The sequence below is a fragment of the Notechis scutatus genome, chromosome 1 (assembly GCF_049901735.1).
Source record: "Notechis scutatus isolate UNSWTSFEM ecotype Mainland chromosome 1, rNotScu1.2, whole genome shotgun sequence".
Taxonomy (NCBI): Eukaryota; Metazoa; Chordata; class Lepidosauria; order Squamata; family Elapidae; genus Notechis; species Notechis scutatus.
The window spans coordinates 100,719,432-100,731,862 of record NC_142009.1 but is presented as its reverse complement, the minus strand read 5'-3'; the positions used below and the strand labels follow the sequence as shown (position 1 = coordinate 100,731,862).

The following is a 12,431-nucleotide window of genomic DNA, read 5'->3' as shown; positions in this document are numbered from 1 at the left end:
CATTTCTTTTGAATGCAAAGTAACATGCTAAAACAAGGCTTCTTCTACCTTTGCATCTAAAATATGGCCAAAGCAAATAGATACAATATATTACAATTAATTCTTAAATGCCCACTTACAGAACATTGTTGTTAATTATTTCAAATCTACACTCTACTTAATTTCTAAATTCAGAAGCTACAGAGTTAAACCTATACGAAACTCAAACTTTCTCCCCGGGGACTTTAAAATTATGCTCTGAGAGTAAAGTCTGCATTCCATAAGGATATATCACAATACTCGTAATGGCAAGCAAGAAGGTTCTGCCACTAGAGGTTGCTAGGTCCCCTTTCTAAACAACACTTGTAACAGATCCATGGAGGATGAATGGATCTTCAGGTTGGGGACATAATGGGGAATATCTTCCCATAGGTAGATGGGACCCAAGCTTTAAGAGATTTATATATGTTTAAACAAGCAATCTGAGTCTGACTTAGAAAGTAATATGAAGCTGATGTAATTGAAACAACATTTCAATTACACACATGCTCCTCAGAGGTGATACCAGACAAAAGCCTATACCCACCATTATGAACTTGTTACAATTTCCAGGTTTACTTTAAAAGCATATCAGTTTAAAGTACATTACAATACATGTAGTCTTCGACTCACTACTGTTCGTTTACAACGGCACTGAAAAAAAGGGATATGACAATTTTTCAAACTTACTACCACTGCAGCATCCCGGTGGTCACGTGGTCAAAATTCAACTGGCAACTGGCTTGTATTTATGAGGATTGCAGTGTCCTGAGGTCATGTGATCACCTTCTAACAAGCAAAATCAACGGGGAAGCCATACTCCTTCAACAACCATGTTACTAACTTAACAAATGCAGTGGTTCACTTCACTGTGGCAAGAAAGGCTGTAATGTGGGGCAAAACTCATTTAGCAACTATCTTGTTTAACAATAGAAATTTTGGGTTCAATTGTGGTCCTAAGTTGAGTACCTATGATCTATGTGAGAGATAACTAGCACAATTCCGCCAGTTCAGCCTTATCAAGGAGCGGTGAAGCTGATGTTCATCAAACATAACTGAAAGTTGGCACTTATCAGCACTGCATTCACCTGACCAGTCAGGGCTGTTGCAAGATTACAAAGTATCTCCAAAGTATTCTTTTAGAGTAGGGGTGTCAAACTCAATTTCATTAAGGGCTGCATCAGAGTTGTGTTTGACCTTGGGGGGACGGGAAGCATGGTCAGGGTGAGCGTGGCCAGTTTGACATCACTCCTGTTGGGGGTGCCTGCATTGGCCCAAGTGCTCGGCCAGTGAAAACAGGTTCCTGAGCTCAATTTTCAGCGATGACGGTCTCCTACAACCCTCTGACACAAAAACTGAGCTCGAGGGGCTGGCAAGCGGCCCTCCCGAGCTCCATTTTTGCTGGCACAGGCACTGTGGGCCGGTCCTTTACTGTTTCCAGGGCGGCCCTGCGGGCCAGATCTACGCACCCAGCAAGCCGGATCCGGCCCCCAGGCCTTGAGTTTCACACCCCTGTTTTAGAAGAACTGAAACGTCAATACAAATGGCGGGGCAGTATACTGCCAATCAGAAAGAGTAAGCACTAAGAACCAAAGCCTCAGGCTTGTCTGGATTCAGTATTAGTTTGTTTATGTTGCATCTGCACTACAATTTGGTCCAAGCAGGAGTGGATTAGGGGCTTACACATCTGCCAAGGAAGGGAAAGAGAACATCTGAGTGACATCCAGTAAAGATGGCACTCGGGCTTTCATTTCCTGATAATTTCACTGTACACCTTCATATAAATTTTGAAAAAGGTAGGAGTAGAATAAATCATGAGGCATTATCCAAAAACTTTGGAGAAAAGTGTCATCAGTAACCTGTCATGCAGATAAAACCATGTTTGCAAAGCACACTCCTTATATGCTGCTTTGCACAAAAAGACTGTCATGGACAACATATTTAGTTGATAGAGAAAAGGCAGAACATTCATCTAATACAATATATAAGATAATTCTCTACTTTTCAACCAAAAAAATCCTTACTAAACTCTGAACCGTTGCTCATGGAATGTCATACCACTCAAAGAAATGGAGCATATAACAATGTTAGTTCATATTCTTTTCATAAAAATCAGTGGGTCTGAATAAATATTATGGCTTCTTTCTCTTATAATCAGGGTTTTTTTTAAAAAATCCTTGTCTTCCACCCACTATTATTTCTTTTTAAAAAAACGGAAATAGGTTCAGCTGAACATGTTTCCTTAGCAGTTCAGATATAAGAAAAGAAATAAAATGAAGCAACCATTGAGCACAAGATTCTCATTCAACTGTTAACCATTGTTCACTGCTAAAGAAAAGCAATGCTATCCACTCTATAGCTGTTCTTTTTAAAACCTCCTCACCTGTTTTCATCGCATTGTACTGCTGAATTTTCAACCTATGGTATTTAAGAGCATGAACGCTGTTTTGCACTTCAGTTTATTTTCAAGCAACATAATATTTTTGAAACAAAAAACAAATCTCAAACAATATGTTTAGCTGAGACATTTACCATAGTGCCCACAATTGCTTGTCATTTGACAATTATTTTGATACTCCTTAGCATTTCTTCTAGAACAAGAAATGCAGATATTTAGAAAAAGGGAAAAAAAGAGTCTTGACAAGTACAGGAAAAAAGGTATTAAAATAGATATTAGTTGTTTGGAAAAAACAATCAGGAAACAGAAAGAACATGCTGGGGTTACTTTTGAAATGGGCAACAACCATAAAACAGATTGAAATTGGTTAAAATCAAGATACAAGCAGGAGGAGGGATAAATTATAGTGTACCCTTCCCACGCTCTCTTGAAAGATGCTATAATTGCAAAGTGTTGGGAAGCAAGATTTAATATAGCCTCACTGCCACATTTACTGTAAGGAAACTGAGGATCCAGTACTGACTTTACACCCTCTTCTTCAATTAGGCCTAAGATAGTCTTAAATTTGATTAATGTCTTCCTGTTTAATAAGGCAATCCTTTACAGACAAGTATAAATGTTTATTGGCACCTCAACAAATAATGTTGAAGAATTTTTATGGATTTTGATAACTATTTGTAGTCTTTTAAAAACTGATTTTACAGCTTTACTAATTATCAGCCTAAAATCCTGAAAAAAGTGAATATCCAGTAGAAGGGAAAGTACCACGAAAATAATTTCTGATCTTTTTTTATTCATAATGTTTAATAAAAACATGCCCAGTAAAGAAAGAGGTAGTGTTACATAATCTGACAAGACTAACTACAGCCCATAAAAGCTATAGGCAAATATTACTGCTGATAATCCATTTTTGGGGTTAGAGAGTGTAGAACACTGAAAAACTAGAGAAATAAGGTGTGATTTCATAAGGAAATCACACAGCTTAATTACTTTTCAAATTATACCATCTATACCAGCAGCATTGTTTTTCATATACTCTAACCTTGGGAGACAGGAGAAAAAGCTACAGCCTAGAGAAAAGCCTGCAACCTAGAATCCTGAGTCCAAAAGAGGGGTGGAGGTGGAGAAAGTGTCTCAGAAAGGACCCTCCCTACTCCTCTGGAAAGTAAAGGCAGTAGAAGAAATGCTTTCATTCTTACAAAATTACATTACTGAATCTGTATAATAAAGGTAATATTAGGACTCATAGTTTCTTGACTGGGCTACTTCAAAGTAGCCTGACCGTTTAGCCACAGAGACAGAAAGTGAACAGCACTGCTTACTTCACTAGGGGTATAGGGGACAACTGGGAAGCTTTCACCACAAGGGAGCGGCATGGTTCTAATAAGCGGGTGGTCATGAGGTCTCTGTCTACTTTCCCAGGTCCAACAGATTCAAACTCTTCCTAGATAATATGGCTAAACCGCATCTCTAACACCTCTACAGGGTTAACTGGGAATGAATCTGAGTAACTTTGTCCAACAGATAGTCTGCAAAATCTTCTGTGTGCCCCTTTAGGTGTACCTCTGCATCTTCTCTACCCGAGAGGGCCACCAAGTGGCTATCCACAGGCACAATAAGGGTGAAGTAGCTCTTTGCTGCCCTTACTGCTATAATGTGGGTCTCAATAGTGGCTTTAACCTGGGTTCAGGTGAGGTTATTCTTAGTCGACCCCAAGCAACTCTTAACCTAGGTTTCATCTCCTTCAATTCTTTCATAAATCACAGAGAGTATTAAGACACAGCAGGTGTAGACTAGGTTACCATCATGCCCATGCTACATGCAAGTTTTGTATATAGTATTCTGTGTGAAAATATCTTAAAGCACTTTATAATAAAAGCAAAAAAAAAATATAACAATACAATATATTAAAACAAAAAGATACATGCAATATAAATAGCGGACCCTGTATGTGCAGGAAAAATGCTAAGATGATAATGATACATGCAATATAAAACAATAGAACATGCATATGAAAGGTAAGGGAGAGAAGGGGGGAAAGCATTCTTCCAGTAACAATGCAAAAATAATCATAACTAAAAATTAATGAAACTTGTCAATCAACATGAGGATAAGCTAAGCCATCAAATGTAATTTTGCAATAATTCTGTCTTCACTGTTTTCCTGAAGACCATACCAACAGCAAGGAACAAGATTAACTATATCATAGCACTCAGTATGGCCCCATTCCCATCACACCACTTCTACTGTTTAACACAGCAGTCAGCAAATAATTCATTAAAAATGTCACTATCTAGTGATGTGTTAACTGGTGAAGCTGAGGACCAGATGCCAGTAAATATTCCATTTCTATGTTACAACTGCACAATTGGTTTTCCATGAAAAATCTCCAGGAATGAAGCCTGTACAGCTATGTTTTACAGTTTGTTTCTTAATTCTAAACTAAAACTGATTCATTACTTCTGGCTGATTTCCCATCATCATTGAATATTCACATAGTTTTCCTTTCTCAGCTTTATAACGTTTTATAAAGCATATCATCTTTTTTCTCCTAAAACTTAATTAGGCTGAATATGCAACATATTATGAATATGTTAAAGCCTTTGCCTCTTTTCTGTTCTTATGTATATAGACACAAGAATGCATATGCTTTGACTATATAAAATGCATTTTACATCATTCACAAGGTATCTGTTTCCCCCTTTATTTTCCATTTAATTCTGTTAATTATTTTGATTTTAATTACTTATAGCTACAAAATATTTTCAGCAATGCTCCTTTAGAAAGTTAAATAAATTTACACCATTAAAATTGTTAGTTGCGATACATTACACTGTTTTGCAGAACACTTATCAATATTATACTGAGATATTTCCTTAGGCTATTTTAAAGGTAACACTAGGGGAAAACTAGTTTATCCTTTTTCAATTAGGAAAACATGTAAACAATGATAAAGTATATGCATTCTACTGTAAAATTTGAGTGTATGTGTGTGTATACATACATACATACATACATACATACATACATATTCTCCAATTAAATTTTTATAATTACTTTTTTAAAATAGAAGGAAAATGAAAGCATGGATGCAATCCTATACTTTATTTATTTAAATTTAAAAAACAGAATGGATTTTAATTCCTAAGTAAATCATCCTTAAATCATATTGTATTTTTTAGTCTTTAGACAGGTCACCTTAAGTCTCTGTATCTTTCTCTGCCTTTTAATTATTCAAAGAACAATTATTCTTGATTTTCTACCAGATGTCCTTTGGTTTAACCATAGCTACTGACCTTCCACACTATCAGAACAGGAAGTTCCAACGCCTGTGTCCCCACTGTCAGAAGCTATGCTGTGTCTTCTGATATGGATACTTTGACCTCTGGTTGGACCTGCTGTGGCTTGCCACAGAGAATCAGTACCCGAAAACCATCCTGCTGAAGAACATTCAGGGCCTGCATTGGGAAAAAAAAGTGTTTAAATATAAAATTAGCTCAAGACGAGTTAAACATAAACTCAGTTATGTAGAAATTATTCATATATAAAATTAAAAGACAAGATCTTTATAGAAAATAGTTCTATAGTTTACTTCTTAATACATGAACTTTTAATATGAATAAAAAACTCTTGTATCTTGGAAGAAGACCATCAGCATTAACCAATTATTATGTTTTTTTCCCTATTTTCAATGTGAATTTGCTTGGGATTTAGACTTGACTTTAAAATTCACTTTGCAAAATTTAAATTTCCTTTAACAGCATTTGAGAGGTAAGTAGGAAATGTTAGGTTTTGGACACATGAAACATTACTCAGTGTTATAAAAGTTTGATTCTGCCCAAATTTTATATGTTGAAATAATGCATAAGTACAACTGATTTTGTATATGGTATTCATGTATCAAATCCCAATGAATTTCTCTACCAAAGATTTCTATTTATATTAAACACAAAAAAACCTCTGACCACAAAACAAATTTCATCAATCATTATATTTAATAGAACAATTTTACAATATACAATCATAAGCAATCTAACTTTACAGTATATAGCACAAAACTGTGATGGTTAGGGAAAAAATATAGATTCTATGACCTCTGGTATCATTTATTACAAACAAGACATATTTCACTATTCCAGTAAGTCCAAAGTATATCAGATTTAAGAGCTTTAAAAAAAATAACTATGAAACAATTACCTAATGAGGAAAACTGCACTGTTCATAGTTATACAAAGATCATTTTATAACTAAGCAAAACCAAACAGAAACATTCTTCTTTTATTCAGTCATTCAGCTTCATTTAATTATGCAGTTGCCAAGATATGAAAAAAGATATGCCTTTTATTTATAATTGTTCCATATATTTCCTCTGCTTTTACCCTTTTCTATACATACATAGAAAGAGGAACATACGAGCAACTTATACTTTCTGTTCTAACTACTCAGCCAGAATTTCTTCTACTTTCTGTAATTCATACCACAGAATACAGTTTTTTAATTCTTTCATCTTTATTTTTGGCACAACAGAAAGCAGAGAGCTGTAATTTTTCCCCAAATTGTATTATCTTCCATCTGTACATCTATCCATCATATTGCTACAAAGCTCACTGATCTACTTGCCTTGTCTCTGGCTAGGAGAACTATGTATCCTTCTACAAGTCTACATGGTTATAAGATAATGGCATTCAAAGAAGAAGAAACTTAGGAAGGAAATGCTCTAATTGACCGGGCGGTTAAAAATGGCAGTGAGATGTATACCTTTAGAGTTGCATGGTTGATGTAAGCCCTCCCAGATAAATCAGATAGGAGACACTACTATAGATGAGTCATTCTACTTTATTGTAACACTATATTAATATAATATTGCAAGTTTGAAGGTCCAAACCTCCTGCCACCACTTTTAACTCAATTAGATCAATTAGACCAGTTCCTTCCTAAGTTTCTTCCTCTGACCAGGGGTGGGATTCTACCAGTTCGGACCAGTTCTATAGAGCCGGTTGTTATGATTCTGCACAGTTCGGAGAACCAGCAAATCATGCCCCTGGGTAGCCCCACCCCTCTCCACCCATCCCTCCTCTCCCCGCCCAGTCATTCCTTTTCGTGCATGTACGACATCATGTGCATGCCCAACATCACCTCCCCCGCCCAGTCACTCCTTAAGGTATTTCTTTTTCCCCCCTCCCTACGATCAGCTGGGCCGGGGTCCCCCTTGCTGTCTTACTGCTTCGCCCAGGAGGCTTCCCTGAGGCCCAGGAGGCAAAAAGGGGCATGCGGGGGAGGAGTGCTGCACCCCCCATGCTCTGTTTTTTGCCTTCCTGGGCCCGAGGGAAGCTTCCAGGAAGCAAAAACACCCCCCAGGAGGCTTCCCTGAGGCCCAAAAATGAAGCGCAGAGGGGTGCTGCATGCCCCCCCTCTGCGCTCCGTTATTTGCCTTCCTGGGACCCAGGGAAGCTTCCAGGGAGCAAAAATGCCCACCAGGAGGTTTCCCTGAGGCCCAGGAGGCCAAAAAAATGGGCGTCCTGCAAAAAAGCCACGCCCACCAGTCACATGACCACACCCACCTAGCCATGCCTACAGAACCAGTTGTTAAAAAATTTGAATCCCACCCCTGAGCCAGTCCCTCTCTTTCCTGGTTGTTTCCTAGGCAGCATCACTTCCCCTGATTCCCCAAGGTCATCCACACATGTCATTAGATCTGCTTTCATCATTTTGATGATAGTGACAAGATCTTGTGGATACTTTTAATACTGATAATTAATTGGTTATTAATAAACTATGATTTAAAGGCAAATATACTGTGGTATGTGTGTGGTCAGGACATTTTTCAAGGTCTAATTTGAACTAGTATTACTCTATAAAACCTAAATAGCTTTCAGTCATGTAATCTGAAGAAGTGTTCTTTCTCATTTTCTTATTAGAACACTAAGATCTCCACTAGAGACCATTATTAAATTTCTCTCACATAATGAAAGGGCTTTTTCAATAATGATGTCCTGAAGGAAGTAATTTAGGGCATCCATATTATTTTTGCAGACAATTTAGGGAGTAATGACGTTAGTAAAACTTTATCTGCAATTCTGCCTTCTACTACTGAAGAGGCTTTCAGATCTCAATGACGCTTATAACTGAAAGTATAGATTCCCAGTAAAGTTAAGCCTGAAAGGCAGATCACAGGTAAGGAATCGGAGTAAATATAATTCACTGAAAAAACAACAAGCCAACTATGTTTCTGCTAACAAATTCCCTCCCCCCAAAAACCAACAATACATAAAGTACAGGAGACTGAAATGCTTAACTTGAAAATAAAATATAATATGTTGAATAATAGAAAAGTTGACCTTGGAAAGGAGAAATCAAATTAATAAAAGTTCTGGCAAGAAAATTCAAACTTTATGGCAAATACCTTCTTTCAACAATCTAAATGAAACTACCAGTACATGTAGACATCATCAGATTGACAACATCAAAATCAAACTAATTATATACTCTCCAAACAAATACGGCAGTCCTCAACGTATAACCATTCATTTAGCAAACGTTTAACGTTACAATGGCTGTTAGGATTGGTCTTCGGAATTTTCTTCCAGACCAATGTCTCTCGCACACTTAGGGATGGAAATTCTGGTCTCAATTCCCGTTATAAGCATGTTGTATGTTTGTTCTTTTTAATTAGCAAAATTAAGACCTAATGCCGATTGAAGCTCAGCTCACAAACTTGTTTTGTAAAATTACAACTTACACTAAAATACCCCAAAATCATCAGATCAACAAGGTACAACTTCAGCAGTACTCCATGTGATTATGAAGTTACTATGATGATTAGATTTAATGGATTAGGTTGAATAACTACAGTAGCAGAGTAAATTGGAATTGAAGTTCATGACATCATTAAGATGAAGCAAACAAAAATATCCCAAAATGCAAACAACAGCAGAAGGTGAATTGGTGTTTGCTGATACAGCAGGAAACAAAAGGCATCAGTGTAAACATGAATTTAAATTAAAAGCTGAGTTCTGGAGAAGATTAAGAGACAAGCAAATACATTAACTACAGTTTTTGACTTTCAACCACAGCTGAGCCCAACATTTCTGTTGTTAAGTGAGATTTGGTTAAGTGAATTTTGCCCTATTTTATGACCTTTCTTGCCACAGTTGTTAAGTGAATTGTAGCAGCTGACAAGTTAGTAACACGGTTGTTATGTGAGTCTGTCTTTCCCATTGACTTGGTCTGTCAGAAAGTCACATAAAAATCACATGACCTTGGGACACAGCAACAGTCATAAATATGAACCAGTTGCCAAGCATCTGAATTTTGATCACATGATCATGGGGCTGCTACAAAGGTTGTAAGTGTGAAAAAAAGGTCATAAATGCCATTGTAACTTTGACTGGTCACTAAATAAACTCTTGTAAATTGAGAACTACCTGTAATATAAAGAAACTGAAGTTAATAACAACTGGAAGGAAAAGGAATTTATTTAGGATACTTACAGAATACAAATCAAACGTTTATGCAAAGGACGTGATTAAAGATAAAGAAGGCAAATAGCTGCTAGGGGGGGAAATTAGAAGGTTTGGTCACTGTAAAAGCTAATTGGGCTCTAAACTTACAGCTGACAATAAAGCTGCAGAAGCTCTTTTAAACCAACCAAACTTAAAACCTTTCAGAATGATACAGTCACAGCACTACTTACAATTTGTAGGCAGGTAGGGAAAGCAGTGGTTAAGGACCTGGAAAAGAGCAATTCTTATTTTAATACTAAAAAAGGGCAGAAAGAATGTTCAGATTACTGAACAATTGCACTTATCCCTCAGGTTGGTTAAGATAATGTTCAAGGTTTGCTATCCAGAGTTTAGCAACACCTGCAACAAGAACTGTCAGATGTACAAGTCAGCATCTAAAGAGACGGGCGCTCCAATCACCTTGTATACTGTTACCTTATTTACCTTCTATGCAAAGAGAGCCAGTTGGTGTGGTGGTGAAGGCACCAGGCTAGAAATTGGAAGACTGAGTTCTAGTCCTGCCTTGGGCACCAAGCCAGCTGGCTAATTTTGGACCAGTCATTCTTTCTCAGCCCTAGGAAGAAGGCAGCAGCAAACCATTTTCACAACTTTGCCAAGAAAACTGCAGAGACTTGTCTCGGCAGTTGCCAGGAGTCAACATCAATTCCAAGGCATCAAGAAACAAAAACATATCATGAGAAATTGAAAACTGAAAGAAATAGGAATTGGAATTATACAGCTTGGAGAAAAATTAGTCATCTCAGACATAATGATGATACTATTCTTGTGTCTGGAACTGAAGAAAGCTTAAGGAATTCCTTGTTGAAGGGTAAAGTTGAAACTGCAATGTCAGTATGATTCTCACATTTTTTTAAAAAAAGTAAAGTGACTATATCAACAGGCAATACCAATCCAATTTTTAAAGAGTAACAAACTTTATTTTCTCAAGTTCAAAACTTCACATGGATGACTGTGTAGAGATTTTATACACAAAGACAGACGAATACAAAAATATCCACAATGGGGGAATAATGTGAAAACAGAGATTACAAATATACTTAAATTGATTTGTTTGATTAGGGAGGGGACAATGACATTTATAAAATACTGGAAACTCTGGATTTTTTTGCTGAAAATGGATGGGAATGAATAAGATATTTTTGGATTTACTGATTAAAAAGAGCTGTACATGGGAGAAAGGAGCTATGTTATGGAATAATGAAGGGGGATATGGATAGAACAACTATAAAGATCAAAAGTTGTTTCTTTGAGTAATTTTGTTCCCTTTTTTCTCGCTTTCTATTGTTTTCAACATTTTTTTCTTTATGTTTCTTTTTTAAAAATATTTTTAATGTTTACCTTTTAACTTTGTAAACAATATTTAATAAAAATTATATTTTAAAAGAATGATATAGTAATTAATATATGTTACTATAAGCCCTTACAAATATTAAAGCACAGATATATATTAACAGTAAAAATATATATTGTCAAGACTGGTTTATTCTACTGCAATATATGAGCATGAAAAGTACATTGTCTAAATGAAGAACAAACAAATGGCTTTGATTCATTGTGTTGGAGAAATTTATTTATTTATATAAATTTGCTATATTGTTAAAAATTTCTTGGACAACAAAACAACAAATCATTCAGTAATATATAAAATAAAGCAAGACTACTCCCTGGAATATCTGACAATAAAACTAAAGCTTAAATTCTTTGCACACGTACCCTGAAGGCCAAAGCCACTGGAGAAGTTCCAGATGCTTGAAATAATCAAAGGCAATTTAACAAAGACAAGTTAACTACATACTATCCCCTGATGACATGAGTTTATAAGTACATAAAGAATGCTGGTAAAATTATGCTCAATGGATCATGAAAAGTAGGAAGTGACTAAATGACTGAACAGCATTCTGAATACTGTATCTAGAGCTGCAGTTTCAATACTGGGTACAATTGAGCAAATTATACCATAGACTGAGCTGGCCAGATTCCCAATTAATGATATGGATTAAAATTCATGTAATATTTTGAACACAGAATGATTAATGTGACATTTCTACTAATTCAATTTCTTACCCATGCTGAATTTTAAGAAGATGCTCTTATTTGCTTATTCAGTTGTTTAAAATGTTTTCTAAAACTCTATAAACAAAATAAAACTATAATATTGATATATCTAAAATGAATTTAATTTACGCCTGACCTATCTAGTAACATACATGCATTTTTCTCCAATATGCACAAACCAAATAGAAAAATATATTATACTATTACCTAATATTCACTGAAGCAAACATTCCATATAATTCCATTTCTATCTCAAAAATAATCATTAATGTTTCACACAGAGGAAGCCAGGCTACATATAATGATACTAGCTCGATCGATACCCGTGCTTCGCTAACAAACTATGTGGTCGGGCTTAGTTTTTGGGGAGGAAATTAAGGGGAAGGGGGAGGGGATTCTGCCTACCAGCATTCATCGGTATTCATCTGGCTAGCATC

At 36.1% G+C, this 12,431-nt stretch overlaps 1 protein-coding gene across 6 annotated transcripts in view; it reads right to left on the bottom strand.

The window, feature by feature from the left end:
• Positions 1-12,431, bottom strand: part of CEP85L (centrosomal protein 85L) — a 103,141-nt gene that overhangs the window by 73,479 nt on the left and 17,231 nt on the right. For all 6 annotated transcript variants that reach the window (XM_026666046.2, XM_087972761.1, XM_087972768.1 and 3 more), the window contains exon 2: positions 5,713-5,874. In XM_026666046.2, coding sequence (XP_026521831.1) covers positions 5,713-5,874 — 162 coding nt within the window. The remainder of the gene's footprint in view (positions 1-5,712; positions 5,875-12,431) is intronic.